The sequence below is a fragment of the Salvia hispanica genome, chromosome 6, assembly GCF_023119035.1.
Source record: "Salvia hispanica cultivar TCC Black 2014 chromosome 6, UniMelb_Shisp_WGS_1.0, whole genome shotgun sequence".
NCBI lineage: Eukaryota > Viridiplantae > Streptophyta > Magnoliopsida > Lamiales > Lamiaceae > Salvia > Salvia hispanica.
The window spans coordinates 27,139,407-27,158,286 of NC_062970.1; the positions used below are offsets into that span (position 1 = coordinate 27,139,407).

The 18,880-nt window shown below is 34.8% G+C and overlaps 3 protein-coding genes across 6 annotated transcripts; all 3 read left to right on the plus strand.

The window, feature by feature from the left end:
* The first annotated feature begins 1,203 nt into the window (after positions 1-1,203).
* Positions 1,204-4,998, plus strand: LOC125192481 (enoyl-[acyl-carrier-protein] reductase, mitochondrial). Of its 2 annotated transcripts, XM_048090069.1 has the most exons (10): positions 1,204-1,506; positions 1,736-1,867; positions 2,320-2,463; positions 2,695-2,797; positions 3,139-3,238; positions 3,504-3,580; positions 3,661-3,739; positions 3,936-4,054; positions 4,219-4,341; positions 4,592-4,998. In XM_048090069.1, exons 1-9 carry the CDS (start codon positions 1,221-1,223, stop codon positions 4,310-4,312), a joined length of 1,134 nt encoding a protein of 377 aa, XP_047946026.1. In that variant the 5' UTR covers positions 1,204-1,220; the 3' UTR covers positions 4,313-4,341; positions 4,592-4,998. The 2 variants fall into 2 exon arrangements, with proteins under 2 accessions (XP_047946026.1, XP_047946025.1); XM_048090068.1 differs by lacking the exon at positions 4,592-4,998 and having other exon boundaries at positions 4,219-4,502.
* An 8,128-nt stretch (positions 4,999-13,126) lies between these two features.
* On the plus strand, positions 13,127-14,683 carry LOC125192475 (GDSL esterase/lipase At3g48460-like). Its single transcript, XM_048090061.1, has 2 exons — positions 13,127-13,777; positions 14,174-14,683. Exons 1-2 carry the CDS (start codon positions 13,127-13,129, stop codon positions 14,681-14,683), a joined length of 1,161 nt encoding a protein of 386 aa, XP_047946018.1.
* Positions 14,684-15,546: 863 nt separating this feature from the next.
* LOC125197542 lies at positions 15,547-18,723 on the plus strand. Of its 3 annotated transcripts, none has more exons than XM_048096307.1 (5): positions 15,547-15,912; positions 16,480-17,380; positions 17,485-17,598; positions 17,857-18,014; positions 18,379-18,723. In XM_048096307.1, exons 1-5 carry the CDS (start codon positions 15,781-15,783, stop codon positions 18,655-18,657), a joined length of 1,584 nt encoding a protein of 527 aa, XP_047952264.1. In that variant the 5' UTR covers positions 15,547-15,780; the 3' UTR covers positions 18,658-18,723. The 3 variants fall into 3 exon arrangements, with proteins under 3 accessions (XP_047952264.1, XP_047952265.1, XP_047952266.1); XM_048096308.1 differs by having other exon boundaries at positions 17,488-17,598; XM_048096309.1 differs by having other exon boundaries at positions 16,480-17,275.
* Positions 18,724-18,880: the final 157 nt, after the last annotated feature.

Here is an 18,880-nt window from a genome sequence, read left to right on the forward strand (position 1 = left end):
ACAAAATTATCTAAGTGTCTAAAGTTTCCCACAAAATAAGACTACAAATATCAGTATTTCATCTATAATTCACGTATCATATTTTTAACTAGAACAATGTGAATTAATTTAGGTTGTGAACATATAAATTGTCTTAAAAGATCAAAGTAATCGCTTTTTTTCAAATAGTAGTATATTCCATATAAATTATACTAGTGGTATTCAAAAAGCCTTTGGTCATATTTAAAATATACTCCCTCCGTCCTATTAGAAATACAACGTTTTCTTTTTTTGATTGTTCCATTAAAAATGCAATGTTTCCTAAAATGGAAACAATTCTATCTCTACTTTTTCTTCTCTCTTACTTTACTCTCTTTTCATTAACTCATAAAACAACACTACATAAAATCTTATGCCAGAAACCAAATGTTGCATATTTATTAGGACGGAGGGAATAGTATACTAGTAGTATTCAAAAAGCCTTTGGTCATAACAATTAAACTCTACTAGTACTATTTTTGTAGTATACGTACTTTGTTTAGCCCACTCTAAATAAGTGAAATTTAGCCCACTCTAAATAAGTGAAATTGGGATCTCTACATTTTTGTGGATTTGGACAAAGTAGGTGGGGTACCTTATATTAGTAGGTTAATGGTTTATTAGATAGAAATATTTTAAATTATTGATAATTACTTACTAGATGTAAGTTGCAGCAAAAGGCAAAAATGAGAATTTTAAGTACTTTAAATTATTGATAATTACTAGAAGATGTAAAAATTATAACAAAAGGCTAAAATGAGAATTTTAATTATTTTAAATTATTGATAATTACTATAAGATGTAAAAATTATAGCAAAAGGCAAAAATGAGAACTTTTTTCTTAGTTCCCTCAGATGACTCCGTACATTTTATAGAAATGAACGATAATTTAAAATATTTTTAGGAAAATATACTCACTATGTTATTAGCCAATTTATTATTTTAGTCCGTATGCTATTAAAAATTTCGATTCACTTTTACTATAAATGATAATCAGACCTCATATTTTAAGTACTAACTTAATTCACTCGTATTTCTTATAAAACTAATATATAAATTAATATTTTCTATAAAACTAATATATAAAAATGAGTTTTGTTTGTTTTTTTATTCAAACTCAAATGGGACTGTTAACAATAGATAAAGGAGATTATTACTAATATAAAATGCACAAATTTTCAAAAATGAAAACGATAAACGGAATGGCGACTGTGAGGCTACTTACCATGAGCGCTGCTTTCCACCGCCACGGCGGAGCATCGTTGCCCCCGCTGCCATCGAGGCTACTCCGCCTCTCTAATAGAGTTATCCGAGCATTCTCCTCCGCCACGTCTCCACCGTCCAAGGCTGTGGTGTATGACGAGCAGGGCGATCCCGACGCCGTGTGCAAAATCAGAGAACTGCCGCCGGTTCCGATGAAGGATGAAGATGTCTGCGTCAGGATGCTCGCCGTCCCCATCAACCCCTCCGATATCAATCGAATCCAAGGTTCTCTCCTCTCATTTCTGTTAATTCTGATTACTGCTTTGGAGAATTGTACTGTACTGCACCGATTTTTTGTATAGTGTTTTTAGTAGTTAGCTGAATTTATTCTCCTTGTGGTCAATTTTGAAGTTGTCGGTTTGATTTCTATATACGTTTGAATGCAGTTTGCCTATTTTTCTGTAATTGGAGTTCATTTTATTGTGTAATGTTTGTGCAATTGGATTCTGAGTAGGAGTGTATCCGGTGAGGCCAGCTGTTCCTGCTGTAGGAGGATATGAAGGGGTAGGAGAGGTACATTCTATCGGTTCTGCGGTGAAGGAACTTCGTCCAGGAGACTGGGTAATCCCTTCTCCGCCGTTTTCAGGTGAGCGGCTACTCATTTCAAGAGACTTTGAGCGATGGATAGATTGATAATATATGTATATGTGATTGATTAACTAAAGGATTAGACGATCAAATAAGCTCAAAATTGCACAACTATTGTTTACTCAATTTGCAAATATGTGGTAGTTTCACCTTTGAAATTTTTTGAAAGAATTGTTTCTAGGTAGGGTTTTATCCTTTTATCTGCATATGCAAGAAACGAGATACTAGACACTTGGATCGCTGTGTTACTTCTTTGGTGGTGTGTTGAATAGTTGAAATACTCAAAAGGAAATAGGGATTATATTCATGTAATTGTGAGAGGTATTTCCTTAACCACCTATTGCTAGTTTACTACCAATTGAAAGAGGATTTCAAGTCTGGGTTGGTAAGATGCTAGTTGAAGTTTGGTGTCTGTGCTCTACATTATCCGTGACAGCTATTTCTGGTCAGGTACATGGCAGACGTTTGTTGTCAACAAGCAGAATGTCTGGCACAAGATCGATAAACGCACTCGTATGGAGTATGCTGCCACTATAACTGTGAATCCTTTGACTGCCCTGAGAATGCTTGAGGACTTTGTGGATCTGAAACCAGGTACTGATACATAAATAATGTTCTCTTAATTTTTTTGGATTATGTATCCCATGATACACTACATATATGGTTGATAGATACAAGTGAATATTTAATTGATCAAATTTAACTCTTGAAGCCAATAAAATATTGGATTATCGTATATATCTACTATTTAGAGAATGTTTATGTATTAATTTAATTTTTTAATTATATTTTCCGTCTTTTCCCTAATGTTCTTGGTTGGAATAGGGGACTCTGTTGTTCAAAATGGGGCTACAAGCATAGTGGGGCAGTGTGTCATTCAACTTGCACAACTTCGAGGCATTCGGTCTATTAACATCATACGTGACAGGTGAGCATTTGTTTGTGTGAATTAGCATTTCTTCGTTTGCATGCAGCAGGGTATTGCTGCCTAAATTTCATATGCTAGCATAGTATGGGAGCTGTTGCTCAATTGTTCTTTTGTCCTGAATCTTTTACATTGGAAATCTGCCATTTCGTGTTGGTATCCTCACTAATTACTATTCAAGGCATATACTGCCTATGCCTGCCACCTAGTAGTTTGCTTAACACCTAAATGGAGAGTTTTAAACGTCAGTGGACTTTTTCGATGCAGTACCAAATATCCCAAGTGAACTTGCATCAAGAATAAAAGTTTTTTGTTATCTGACGTTATGAAATCTGCAATACCAGGCCAGGATCTGATGAAGTAAAAGAGAAACTAAAAAAACTTGGTGCTAGTGAAGTGTTCACTGAGGATCAGCTGGCAGTTAGAAATGTCAAAGATCTTCTGGTATTACTTTTAAACTCTATATGTTAATACAATGAATTTTGTTTTAGATTCAATTTTCATGCTTGTTCTTTGGGCACCAGTTTGGTTGTTGGAGCCTTCTGGTCTTATTGGCAAACTACTATACTGTTTGAATGAATGGTGTGCCTACATAGTTTGAGATTTATTATTGTTATCATATTTGGTTTTTACTTGACATCATTGATTTTGCGTTTAATCATTTCTCACTCTTTCCTGGAGTAATGAGTTTGCATTTTACTCTTCCTAGGCTGATATACCAGAACCCGCATTAGGATTTAACTGTGTTGGTGGAAATTCTGCTTCCCTGGTCCTTAAATCCCTGAAGTGAGACTTTCTTGTGCTTTACCAGAGAATTGTTTGTTGTCATATTTTCTTTTTTTCAAAGCGAGTATTCTTGTTTCTAGACAAGGTGGAATAATGGTCACATACGGAGGAATGTCTAAGAAACCAATAACCGTCTCCACAGGATCTTTGATTTTTAAGGTACATATCCAAGATTGTAAGTGTAGCTTTAATATACTCCCTACACTTATCTGATGTGGTTCACCTCTTATGGAGCAAATTACGTATCTATTTGATGGATCATCATGTGATATCTACTTATGCCACGACTTACTTTAAGATGCAACTTAACCTTTCATTGTGCACATAATAACGACATTTTAACCATTTTTTACAGGATTTATCCTTGACAGGATTCTGGTTACAGAAATGGATGGGTTCTGATAAATCAAAAGAGTGCAGGGAGATGATAGATTACCTTCTAAGCCTGACCCGCAGCGGTGAACTGAAATACGAGTATGATTATACGTTATTTTGTCTCTTACATCACCATTTCCTTCTCTTCTAAAAGTCACCTCAACTAACTACTGCATTTTTCGAGCTATTTGTTATTGGAACCCTGTCTAGTTCTTTTATTTGTGAAAACGCGTACTTACACTGTGACCTGTGTGGCGCGACAGCTTGGAGCTGACACCTTTCGATCAATTTCCTACTGCTCTGGACAAGGCCCTTGGAAAGCTAGGAAGCCAACCCAAACAAGTGATCAAGTTCTAGTTCAGTTGATTATTTGTGATCTGCCTTCAGTGAGTATATTGAGTAGAAACATAAGGCTGGCCGGCCAATGAATGAGTCTATGGACTTGAATTTCTAAATATTAATAGATTTGAGTACTCCCAAACAAAGGTTAACTAATGCAAAGATTGTAATGTTTCTTTGCTCAAAATATAATCCACGGCTTCTTCAACTACTGTTGACATGATTTTATTTTAGCACGAGTACAATATCTACTATTGTGATATTTGTTAGAATTAGATATATTGTTGCTATACACAGGCATACCCTTGTTGTCAACTGGACATGTTGGGAGTGTTGGGAGCAACTGAACAACTTACTAAGTTGAGGGACGGGTTTGCAAATAAGGAAGAGAAAGGGGGTTTAAGGTGTTGAAGAAGAATCAGCTCACTTGATCAGTTTGGGCTGAAACCGTAAGCTATGGAGAGTATATATACATCTCTGATTTAACTCCTTGAGTTAGTTAATCAGATTAGAGTTGATTTTACACACTCTGTGAGATTATCGTGTTCTTCAAGATCATCCGAGAATAGAGAGTTCTTGAGAAATTGTGATAATTTGAGTGTGAATTGATTGTATTCTTCCTATGTAAATTCCATCTTCAGAGTCAGTGAATAAAGAGGGCTCATCTTCTCCGTGGATGTAGGCTTTACAGCCGAACCACGTAATCCTTTGTGCGTTGTGTTTTCTGCTCTTAGATTTCGTTTATTCAATTTGTGTTTGAATCTGCATTGCAGTTACAGGACAAAAGTAGAGACGTAAACGAACAGTAATTAAAAAAGGTTACAAGTAAAAAGAAACAAACTATTGTATTTGAGTTAAAAGTCAAGGTAACCATCTCTCTACAAAAACAAGGTATGCCTCGACCAGTGCTCACAATTTGGCTTGTCGTTTCCAAAGATTAAATGTTTCCTCCTATCGAGTAGAAATATCTCAAACTTATATATTCCAATGAATTTGATATCCAATTTAGAACAATACAACGTTCATAAAACACAAGCTAAGATGATACAATGTAACAAATGAGAGAGGAGAGAGAAATGCTTTGTAATCGTGTGCTCTCTATGACATCTTCATACCTTATATACGCACGGGAAGGGCACTTGAAACATCATTACCATGAAGCCAATAATCATAATATCATGGAAGTGAAAGGCCAAAAAAACATTGCAAGTTAAGAGATCTGGCTCCCTGGAGCCTAAGGTTTTAAACAACTAATGGAATAGTACAAGTTTTAATAAAAGTTGTTGAATGATTACGAGAGGAGAATGAATCTCATCTCTAAATGTAGTGTTAGTAATTAGGAGCAGTATTAGAGAATATCACTAAAAGTGAATAATGTAAGGGCATTCACAAGTTACAACGATGAATGCTAAGAAGTTGAGCACTTACTTCTTATGAGTATTACTCAGTCTCACACCCCTAAGCTACTTCACATGGCTTTTATAATACACTTCGATTGATTTACGAATAAATGAAAATTACTAATTTCATTAAAATAACTAAAAAAAGGTATATTGAATTAAATAATTATAATTGAAATACTAACAAATAACATAATCAAGAGGATCGAAACGTGCCCAAAATTTTCCAGCTAGATCATATCGAAATCGATCATATTGGAGTAATGGAATTGTATTTATAGAAGAAAAATATTAAAAGAAGAGAAAGGGAATTGTTGTTGGTTTATTTAGTATCCATTAGGCAAATTGGTATTTATTTTATAATACTTTATTTTTTAAAACATTTTTTTATAATGTCGTGTGACGCAAAATATGAATGACATAACGAATGACCCGCCAAACATGGTCAAACACACAACAACGTGTAACACTAGTGTGCTCAAGCCACAACGTTGTGCTTTAGCTCTTGAGCGTTCCGGGCAGTGGCGGATCTAGGATCCGAAAACGGAGGGGGCGGAATATATAGTAGTAGCTTGATTTAGTGCGGATATGACTATTTTTTTCGTTGTTCCGGGCGATGCTGTAGGCAAACGGAAGGGGCGAACATGGTAATTTTATGTCCCGATAAGGGGAAAATAGTCGCGCGGAGGGGGCGGCCGCCCCCTCCTTCCCCCTAGATCTGCCACTGGTTCCAGGTCATGGTTTGAGCATGCGGCACATATGCCTTTAAATCAATAAAGGTCTTATTTTAAAAATATAAATGAGTAATTTTTGCTAAAAAATGGCCTTATTTTAAAATAAATCGAACGGGCATAAAATGATAAAATTGTGTGGTAATTATATCATTAATACAAAATGTTTCATCAATGTTTCAAATTAACACAAAAAGATTTAAGTTATCGTATGTCATACATAAAGTTTAATTAGTACTTAAAATTAGTACATTCCGTTAAAAACCATTAATACGATTTCTTTATCTTATTTTTCATCTTATTCATTCTAAAATTATCATCTAAAAATATGATTTATACATATAAGTATCTTTATGAGGAGTTTGCATAACGAAATTGGGGTGGAAGAAGGTCATTTCGGTGTTGCAAGTCATCCAAAAACTAGCTACTATAGTTGCAACAACACATTCATTTTTATTTTACTATTTCTTTTGGAGAAAGAGATTGAATCTATGTGTGTTTGTCTGTGAAAAAAAAGAGGCTAAAACCAATTAAGAATAGGATAAAGGAAATAGAAAAAATTACATGGTTCAGCTAGAAGGAGATGAATCATTCACTGAAATATATAGTATAATATATGGCTTATATACGTTATCAAAGATAGGGTGGAATTGTTTGTGCATGCGTTCACTTAGGGAGGATGAAAAACTCATTGAAAATTATTTATATAGATTAACTGCAATTATTTGCATATTTGTTGTGTGATAAGATGCCTATATGACAATGCACGAGGTATTATTTGAAGAAATAATATCTGTAAGAAATAATTTTGGAAAGAACAGCATAAAAAACAAGATAAAAGTAACGGTGGTAGTGGTTTTTTAACAGAATGTACTAATTTGAAATACTAGTCAAACTTTTTGTATGATATATGCTAACTTGGTTGATTTAGGATTTCCGTAGGGGATTTTCTCTGTTTGTTTCGATTTCCTTTTTGCACATATTGATTTTTAGAATAATTTGTTGAATTGTTGTTAGAGTTCTAATCCGGCTGCATCCTGTAATTTGGAGCTTTGTTCATGAATTTGAATCCTCTCAGGATTTGTCCTACATTTTAAAAAATTTTAGTGGCAGTTGAAAATATCCAATTTTATCTCGATGTTTAGTTTCAATAAATTAACTATAATGTCTAATTGAAAAGCTTTCTAGATCATCGAATTTTTTGTTGCAACTATTTTTTAATACTTTTGTAATTTATTTTCTTTTACAGTCTTCCAATGGAAGAAGATGCTCTCGTAAGTTGCAATCCTTTATGACATGGTTTCAGCTGTTTTTTTTTTAATTTTTTTAAAACTTTTTTGGCAGTTGGTAACTTTTTTGGTTTACCTTGGACAAGTTTTGCAGATGAAAATGTGGAGGAGGAGTGTTCAACACTGATCCACTTTCTGCCTTGATATTGAGTGTTAAGAATAACAGTATAAGGGCTGCTATTGTGACTCAAGAGAATAAGGATTGATTTTTGGATTTGAGTCAGCATTATATCTTGTAGGAACTGTGTAGCGTTTTAATTGTAGTTGTTTTATAAGAATCTGATACAAAAGTTTATTCCTTTCCTCCAGATATGTGATGATGCTAGGCAATTCATGAAATTCATGCTCCCTAATACTGGTGTTATAGTAAAGGAAACTTTTGCACCTTCACTTTCATGACTCTAATATTTTGCACCTTCACTTTCATGATTTGTACCTTCACTTTCATGCTTCTAAGCTTCTAACCATCAGTCTTTTCTGTAGGTACTTTTGATTGTGTTTGTGTAAATTGAGGTAACTTTTACCGCTTTTATGGCTGCCCAGAAATATGTAGGTACTTGGAAGATGTCTCCAAGTATACAAATTAACAATTTGCAATGTTCTTAATATATGTACAGTGCATGGTCTCTTTATTATGCAGTTGATTCTTGCTGTTGGTTCTTTTCAAGGTAATGCAGAATTCAGGGAAGTTATGACCTCGTCCATGGAATTTTGAGAAAATGAAAAGAAAAGGGGAATCTTTAAAGCCTGACTAAGAATGTATTAATAGGGTTTAGTGGAGCCTGCATCCTAAGGAACCGAGAAGCAGGAATGATTGAAACTCATGACTTATAAAAACTAGCAAAGGTATGATATTTGTTGTACTCGGTAAGATTCATTTCCTAATTTGCAACAAATTGAATCGTAGAAACTAATGTGACTCTAGTAGTATAAGCAATTCCATTCTTTGTGGTTGTATGCAAATACGAAATTGGTTTGACTATCATAATCATATTTGTATTCTAGTCTTTGATTTGAAATGGTATGATCACCTTGCAGTATGCATGATCTTCAAAACAAGGAAATATTGTTCCGGTTTCCTCTGAATATTTTATAATTTCACATGAAAGGTAATCTCCAATACCATGTTATTATCTCTCTTTCTAAATAAGTCTGCCCTTTCTTTATTGTTCTATAGCATTCTTTCCTGAAGGTTTTTTAATTCACATTCCTAATGAATTATATGTCATGGCTCAGTTTACATTCTTAATTTACATTTTTAAGTTTCGCTTAATTTACAGCACAAGGAATTCTGATACATGAATTCTGAAGATGAAGTCAGCGAGGTACTCTGTTTTGGTTAATGTTATAGTGTAATATAACTAAGTAGGAGTTGTTTGATACATGAATATCAGATTTTCAGATCTATGCACAAGCTTTGCTCAATGATAATTGGAAGTATGGAGAGAGTTGGTAGAGATTTTATCAAGCAAAGAAGGTGCATAATGTCCTTCCAATCTCGATTTACTCTTAATGAAGTTGTAATTTACTTATCGCGAGGGAGAAGAGTGTTTCAACTAATCAAATATTGTATCAGTGAATGTTTCTTAATTGTTAATCAATAAATTTATAAATTAGTAAATAAAATTTGAGATTTTTTTTCGAAAATGGATAAATATTAGTGACGGATTTTCGTCAGTAATAAATTTTTACAAAATGGATTAATATTAGTGACGGAATATTTCGTTATAATAAAATTTGAGGTTTAGTAACTAAGTAGTTTTTTACATCTGAGCTAATCCATCAGAAATCTGTCATTAATCAGTTACTGCGGATATATAGATTTACTGACGGGTATTCCGTCACTAATTCCTGCTTTTTGATGCATGTCAAAAGCGTCCCAAAAATTAATTCACCGACGCTAGCTATAAGCGTCCTTAATTAGTTTTTGCACGCTCACAATAAGGACACTTTTTAAAGCATCGGTGATATATTTAATAACACAAAAAAGTGTCCTTAATTAACCAAAAAAGCGTCCTTAGACCTCTTTTTTCTTGTAGTGGGTGCTCGGTAAATAGCCTTTTTTTTGTAGTGCACTACTAATCATGTCATTATAATAATAATCGAAAAATAGTTCTTTAATAAATCATTTTTACTTTTTTTATAATTGTATATAAGTAACAATCAATTTAAAAAAATAATACTCCCTCCGTCTCACGTTACTTGAGTCACTTCTTTTTCGCACTCGTTTTAAAAAAATAATAATAAACAGTTAAAGTGGAGAAAAAATAAAGTAAAAAAGAGAATACTATAGTTAAGACTCTTCTCTACATTATTCTCTCTCTTACTTTTCTTTCTCTCCACTTTAACTATTTATTATTATTTTTCTAAAACGAGTGCAAAAAAGAAATGACTCAAGTAACATGAGACAGAGGGAGTAATACTAGTGTAATTTATTAGTTTAAATACATATGCTTCCAATTCCCCCCTAGAGCCTGGGTTTTCTCAACAAACTTACTCAAGTATTTCTTCAATCAAGCAATTTGTTTTATGGATACTGAAATCTCATCTGTAGTAGTAGTGGTGGTAGTAGTGAAACTTAACTTAAATTTTAAAATTTGACATAACTTTATTAATTTCAATTATTTATTTAAAAAAACATTATTTTATGAGAATCCAAACAAAATCCGTTGCATGATATTATATGAAAAGCTAAAAATTGATAGTATTATTTTTCTGTGATTTATAATACTATGTTTCTTAATAAAATCATATTGTAATGAAAGAAAAATGATGTTGGAATTCAACAGTGACGATATATTATATCGAACTGAAAATTTGTGTTTTGTTTTTTATGAATGATGTTTCTTAACAAAATGATATTTTGGAAGGAAAAATGATGTGGGTAATGATATATATTGATTCAAATGCGAATCAACATTGAGTTTTAGATGTTCTTGACAACATCTGATCCGCACAGATTTTGCATATTTTTAGGATTATAATTGGTATGAATTGATAGCTTATTGCATGTAAGGTTAATATTTATGTACTACCATCCTATAAATTGGTAATTTGACCATTCTGTGAGTTTTTATAGCAAATGAGGTAAAAATTGGTTTTTGAATACAAGGTGCAGAGTTAGAGTTTAAACAACGAACAAGTACAACCTAGCGATCTGTTAGGTTCGCATGGAGACATTTTGGAGTAGCCGAGTCAAGTCAGCGACTCGCTGATTTCGCACGCCTGCCAACCTAGCGACCCATTGGAATGCATCCGAGAGTCCGTAGACTTGCTAGTGACCCGCTAACTTCGCACGTCCACTAATCCAATGACCCACTAGAATGCACCCAAGTCCAGAGAATACCTTAGGACATGTTTATTCGCAACCTGCGAAACCAACGAAACACTGGAACGACGTGGAGCACGGATCTGACCCAAAACTTGATTTTCATCTCTTGGAGCATTCCACAAGGTCATAAAACACACAAATCTATTGTTTTACCATATCATTCGACTTATTTATTCTAAACAAGTCTTGGTTTAATTAAGCTGGAACTCTTCCCATCTATATAAGGAACCTCGAAACTTGATGTATGACTCTTTGAGCATTCTACTGTTTTACATATCTATATATTTATTTGTGTTAAGCGAGTCTATTGTTTACCATATCTTTCTACTTATTTGATTTACGCAATTTGTCCATGGATAGCTAAACTCATAGAATTCGTGGATTTGTTATGTGCTCTGATACAATTCTTTAAGTATCTTCAGTAGCTTTGTCTTTGCAGCTCATTTGCTCCACCATAATCCCAATTTATCATTTTAGTTTAAATTCAATTAAATAATCATCCCGCTCCACTCTAAGTATTTATTATTATTTTTTTTAAAACGATATTTTGCAGAAAATGAAATGCCGGAGTAGCAGCATTCTAGATACACATTAGTTATAATTATATGTCCAAAAGAGATGGAAGATCACATATAAAATTCGAGAGACAGAGAGAGGGGTAAACCGTTGAAGTGGTTTCACTAACTAATAAATGCAAGTCCCACAGTGCTCTTATCTTCTTATGCAATTGTATAGCTGGGACAGTTCATTTCTAATTCAATTTGTCCGCTCATTATTTGTTTAGTTAAATTGATGCACAATTTCAAAACTCTCTGCACACGACTTATAGTACTATAATTTTTTAGATCAATGGATTTTATTTAGAGATTATTCGGCTATATATTTCGTACAAATACTTTTTTTTCTTGTATATATAGTTTCTTCGATATATTATACTGCTACATATTCTAATTATTCACAGAATCGAAAGAAAATTAATATGGTCATAGTTATCTTCGACACTTTCTTGTGAGATCTATATATGATGATGACTCACTCCATAGATGATTATTTTAGATCTACTTTAAATTCTAGCTACGCTTCCGGTAAAAAAAAAGAGATTTGATTTGATATGTGGCTATACATTAATTTTGATTTCATAACCATAATTTCTTTTTTTAGGGGTTGTAACAAGTTTAATTTGGATTTTCCAAGTGTCTATTGATTGTGTAGTTAGGTCGGGCGCTATATAGTACTACTAATAAAGTACTCCCTTCGTCTCCCATTAGAAGTAGCACTTTGATCGGGCACGAGTTTTAAGAAATGTACAGAAAAGTTGATTGAAAAAGTTAGTGGAATGTGAGACCCACTTTTTTATATTGATTTTATAATAAAATGTGAGTGAAATGAGTTAATAGAATGTGGGACCTACTTACCATTTATGGTAAAAGTGAAATGCTACTCTTAATTGGGGACGGACCAAAATGGAAATTAGTAACTCTTATTCGGGGACGGAGGGAGTATGTTGGTTTGATTTCTTACTAAATTTCAATCGGTTTTTGATTGTATTCCGATGTCAATATTTAGCAGCGGACTGAATCCGATACAAACATTTTGGCAGTGACTAAACTAACGATATTAGTACAATAGTGTCGATTTGCTTAGTAATAGTAGTATTAGTAACGAAATCGAGGCATTTAGTAGTGGAAATATACTCTAGAAATTGACAAGTTTTTTTGTAGTGTTCAAAATGCGATACAGCAAACAAAACAAACATAGACACAAACAAACAATTAACTGAAAATGAGAAATGAACTAATCGATGCTTATTGATTAATGAAATATAGACATGGGATCCCTGTATGATAAGTTAAAAATTGAAAAAACATACACAATGCACACACATCAACCGTGACCTAGAACTTCTTTAATTACACAACTCCCTTCAACTTTCTAAATGTCCCTCTTTCATGAAACACTCAACATGCAATTTGTGGCATTTGTACATGCAGCTAACATTTCTTCTTTCCTTATATAATAGTATAAGAAATCAAGATACTCCTATAATACATCATCTCAAACTGTCCCTCTCCCCCCAAAAAATGTCTACTTCCAAAATCTTGTTCACAAATTTCACATGTCAAATGAGCCTCATCATCACCCTTATTTTTATCCTCCTCTCATCCTACTCCCAAGCATCCTCCTCCCCTTCCCCTTTCAAGAGAATCTACGCCTTCGGCGACTCCTACACTGACACCGGAAACACCAAGACCTCCACCGGCCCCACAGCCTTCAACCATGTCTCAAATCCTCCTTACGGAGTCACCTTCTTCCACCACCCCACCAATAGATACTCGGACGGCCGCATCGTCCTTGACTTTGTGGCCCAAGCCCAATCCCTGCCCTTCGTGCCCCCCTATCGCAACCCTAAGGCCGACCGCTCTCACGGCGTCAACTTTGCCGTGGGCGGTGCCACCGCAATCAGGCACGGCTTCTTCTTGAAGAACAACATCACATTCAACCTCGTACCTCAGTCCCTCCAAACTCAACTTGTTTGGTTCAACAAGATCTTGGAAAGTGAAGGGTGCAAGGATTCCCATACTACCCCTAGAGAGTGCAAGGCTGCCCTAGGTGATGCCTTGATTTGGGTTGGCGAAATTGGAGCCAATGATTACACTAGTATCCTTGGATCTTCTCTCTCTAGAAAAACTATCCAAGTTCTTTCCATAAATAGCGTCATTGGCTTCTTACAGGTAACACTACCAATAACATCAACTTTACCGAGGGAAATTTCTGTCGGTAATTCCTATTTTTCCGTTGATAAACAGTGTTACCGATGGAAAATTTTCGTCGATAATTTATATGTCATTAATGTTTTTAGCTTTGGACTATGGGCATTCCGTGGGTAACACAGTTTCCATCGGTAATCTGTCTGTAATTACTGAGGGATTGCCATCTGTCAGTAATCCGAATTTTTTTGTAGTGTGAAATATTTTGCATTGGTAGTTTACACGTCCGTAATTCTTTTAGCTTTGGCCTATGGGCATTCAATAGTAAATTCCGTTGGTAACACAATTTTCATTAGTAATATGTGTGTAATTACCGAGGTCGGTAAATTCAGATTAGTAAAATTGTTTATATTTTGTCAGGAAATAATGAAGAAGGGAGCAAAGTACATAGTAGTGCAAGGACTTCCACCAATCGGGTGCATAACATATTCCTTCTCACTCTCCTCCGCCGACGACAGAGACGCCGCGGGCTGCGTCGCCAGCGCGAACCGCCACGCATCCACGCACAACGCGGCCCTCCAAGGCCAACTAAGCACCTTGAGGAAACAGAACCCTGAGTCAGTCATCCTCTACGCAGACTACTACAACGCGCACCTCGCGCTACTGAAGAATGCAGCAAAACACGGATTCGAAGAGCGGTACAAGGCCTGCTGCGGCTATGGCGGCGGCGCCTACAACTTCGACGTCTTCAACACGTGCGGCTCCTCCTCCGCCGCCGCCTCGTGCGATCAACCTGCAAAGTACATCAACTGGGATGGAGCTCACTTCACCGAGGCTGTGTACAAGCTCATGGCTGATTCTTTTCTCAATGGAACCTATTGCAACCCTCCCTTTCACTATTTGATCACCAAAAAAATTCAATCCAATTGAACTTGCTTGATAAGTTTTTTTCTGCATATTTGGCTTTGTTGAAACTTGAAACTGTTTGTTGTATGCGATCTCTTATATCAAGATCTTTGAAGATCTGATCCAATTCTACCATTTTTATTCTACCTTCAATTTTATTTTTTAATGGAATATTGCATAATCTTTAAATATAGAAATTACCATTATTTTTTTGGCTCTTATTCATAATTTTTGTACATACTTAATAATATAGGCATAATTTGATTTTTATTTTCATATTAAGCTACTATATAAGGATTAATACATTTATATGCATTAAAAAAATAATAAAATTATGGTAACACTTTTGTTTCGTGCAAATATTTCAATTATTTACATAGATCAATACTAATAAAGTGTTGTATGATTATATTTGTCAATGCCACCAAAAGATAATGAGTACATAGAAGATATTAGTATTATGCAATATATTATGAGTATATAGGAGGCCAATATTATTTTGTGAGTATAATTTTCTTTTTCTTATATATTTATGTACTTATGGAATATATTATTGAAAACTCCACACAACAAAAGTATGACCATAATTACTTTTAATGCATATAATATAATCGGTAGCTTAAAATGAAAATAAAAATGAAATTATGCCGATTGTGCATATATTTTGAACAAGAGGCAAAAAGTAGTACTACTAATTTCCATATTTAAAGATTATGCAATTTCTCATAAAAATAGTCTAATGAACATCTACTAAAATAACTTCATTAATGTGCATGTCTAGTTGGATATGAGCCCCTTTATACTAGTATGTACTATCAAAGATTTAACCTATAATAATAAATGATGTTACCAAATTTAGATGGTTTGATTTCCACCCAAAATGATAAAAGAAGCACAAAATTAACTTTTACCTTCACCGTTTACTCCTCAATTTCACCACCATCTTCTTCCCTGCAATTCAATTCAATCACAGCGCTGACAGCTCGGAAAACGGTGAGAATTTTGTTTTACGTAAGAATTCAACTGTGCGAAAAGTAGGATGTTGGTTGGGTGGTAGTAGTAGTAGTGGCTTGGCTTAGCTTAGGTTAGTTAACAATTTAACAGACCAGTTTTAGAAGAAGATGGTTTCAAGAGGCATAGCATGTGTTGACTGCCTCTTAAAATGCGAGAGATCTCACGGAGCGCTCGGAGGATTTTTGCCTGTCGATCGATTCTTCAAGATCATGTTCGGCAACAACTGCTCTCATTTTTTGGTACTAAGACCAAAACCCCTCTCTCTCTCTCTCTCTCTCTCTCTCACTTACTACTATCTTCCTTCTCCTTCTTACTCTGTTTTTGTTTTCTGGTAATTTTGTGATATTTTTTAATGTTAGGGTTTGTGCTCTGTGTCAGATCATTATGTTTAAATATTCCGCCCTTGATTGCAGTCTCGACTCTTTTATCAGCTCTATAAGTAATTTTAATGAATTTGATAGGATTGTAAAATATTAACGTTATGAATAATTCAATCAGCTGTGGATCTTGTCATTTTTTATGCTTTATTCACACCAAAACCCTTGTAAATAGCAAGGATGACACCAAAAAAAAAATGGGCGGGCATGTAAAATTCCATAAACCAATATAGAACTCCAAAAACTTAATTTTGAGGGCCATTTTCACCGGGCAAATTCTTTGGTGTAAATTAATTTGGAGGTTTTGACTTTTTTTTAGGTGTATTCTGTTGTTTTACACTAGCTTCCCTTTTTGTACTGCCCATATATTATCTTTTGAATGTTAGCTTTTTGTTGAAATGAACAATAAAATTTCCAACACTTTTGCAGTGCTTGCCTCCGGGGTCTGCAAGATTAATGAAGCACTTGACTACTCAGGAAACTCAAATTGAGGATGTAAGTGGGCAGAGATGGTCTGTAACGATGTCTCTCGTTAATGGTTCTCTTGCATTTGAAAGGGGCTGGGAAAAGTTTTTTGTAGACCATGGACTCAAAGTAGGAGAATTAGTGACATTTCAGTACATAGAGGGAAGCCATTTTACTGTTCGAATTTTTGGAACAAGTGGTCGTGAGAGAACAAACTTTGACAGACGGAGCAAAAAGCGTAGGAGAGATCATGGAATAGCTTCAGAAGATGAATTTATCCTGGCCCCTAGAGATGAATTTCGGAACTGCAAACCGAAGATTGAGGTTGAAAATGATGGCTTGGGGGTCTCAAAACTTGTTCCCATACCTGAGGACAATGTTGATCCAATCTGTATGATTAACAAAAATGATTGGTATCATGAAGAACATAGGATTTCCTTATATGACTTGAGCTTTGAGATAGAAAACAGAACATCTGATGCAAGCAAGTGTGAGGGAGGTGCAATCACAATGTTAGACCCTCTTGCTGAAACTGAACAGCATTATGCCAACTTAGATAATGCATCAGGCCCAGAATTATCCATTTCTTGTAATCGGGTTCTGAAACTGACCAACCCAGCAGGAGGTGATGAGGTGGAGAAGACTAAGACAACTGCAGAGGATGCTCAAGTGGTTGTGACCAAGAGAGAAATTGCAGATGAGATTAGAAAGAAAATGGATATGGATGACACTCAAGTGGCTCCTCTTTCACATGAGGCAGGTAGGCATTCTGGTGATGGTTTAACAACCAAGTTCTATGAGAATCCTTCTGATAAAAGTGAAATGAAGAAGTGCGTTTCGGATAATGTTTGTAGTTTCCAAGATGGTACGGAAACTTGTGCTGTGACTCAGATCATTCTGTTTTTTAACATCTTAATATGCAACTAATGTCTTATTATGTTTTTCATTAACCAGTGATATCTTTTGCAGTAGACAAACTGGAATCCATTAGCGTATATCCTTCGACGGGGAGTACTAAGATTGTCGAAAGGGAGGTAAAAAGCATATTTTCCAACCCCAGTTCAAATGTCAAAGATCCATTAGGTTTGTCCTCCGGATCACTTTCTAGAGAAATGAAGTCTGTCTTATTTTATGAAGAGATGTCTTAAGTTGCATTTGATGGTTTAATAATGGTATATAGGACTGCATGCTATTAAGGACTAAATTGTGTTTCATTTTGAACTTAGTTGTGTTGTTTATATATTTGCATATATGTTCTATGTGGGTGCTTTGAAGCAAGTTTTGAAGAACACATCTATGTCAAACTCATTAACTGTCTGTACGTTTTTTCATGAGATGCAGGAGAGGAACCATCTGCTATGTGGAACCAACCCCAGATGATTATTCCACCGATAGTAAAAGTTGAACCTGATCTGCCATATGAAACAGGCCAATTGGATACTACCAATCCGATTTCAATCTGTCCATTTTCAGCTCAGATAGAAAGCCAACCATACCTGGTACTTTGTTTTTGTTACCCTTTCTTTTTTTTTTGATTGATTGCAGATTGCTAATCATATCCCATGTGAAATCATCGATGACTTGGCCTCATGGCTTCTCCCCAGTTTGCTGCTAAATATGATTGATAGAAGATAGTAAAAGATGCACATACTGGTCTTATCAATATTTCTTCATTTGCAATCTGCATACTACTCCATATTCTTAAATGAGCCCCTTATGTTGGGTTGCTGAAAACCATGCCAAATGGCACATAGATATTAGATGAGTATTTAGAAGTGTTAATTAACAGATCATCTCTGTTATATTATGAATCTAAATTTATGTTTGGCATATTCAATTAACTCTCTGCTGTGTTTGATGTAGGAGGTGCCAGTAAAGATTGTATTAGCTCGAACAAGGAGATTGAGAATGATTAAACCCCAGAGAATGAAAGCTCCGATGATTATATATCTGAGAGGCTCGGTTGGAGGGCTATGGCCAGTTGTGTACCGTGAATATGTTGGTGGCGGAGCATTGACTGCTAACTGGACTGAATTCTGCAAGCGAAACAGCATTAAGCCTGGAGACAAATGCAGGTTTCAAGTTGAAGAGAATATTGCAAATGCCGTTTTCAGAGTCATTGTTACTCATGGATCTGATTAATTAAATTGCGATTTCCTACTACTACTATTGGACCATTTTTAATACTAGCACTATTATTTTAGCCAAGTGATATATTCAGTCTCATCCTTACAAGCTGAAGAGTGAAGACGTATTTTTTTATTTTATTTTATGAACCAACTGTACGTTGCAATATGGTGCAATGAAATTCGCTCAATCATTCAAACAAAATAAGATCAATGAATTATTATAAAATGAAATTGAA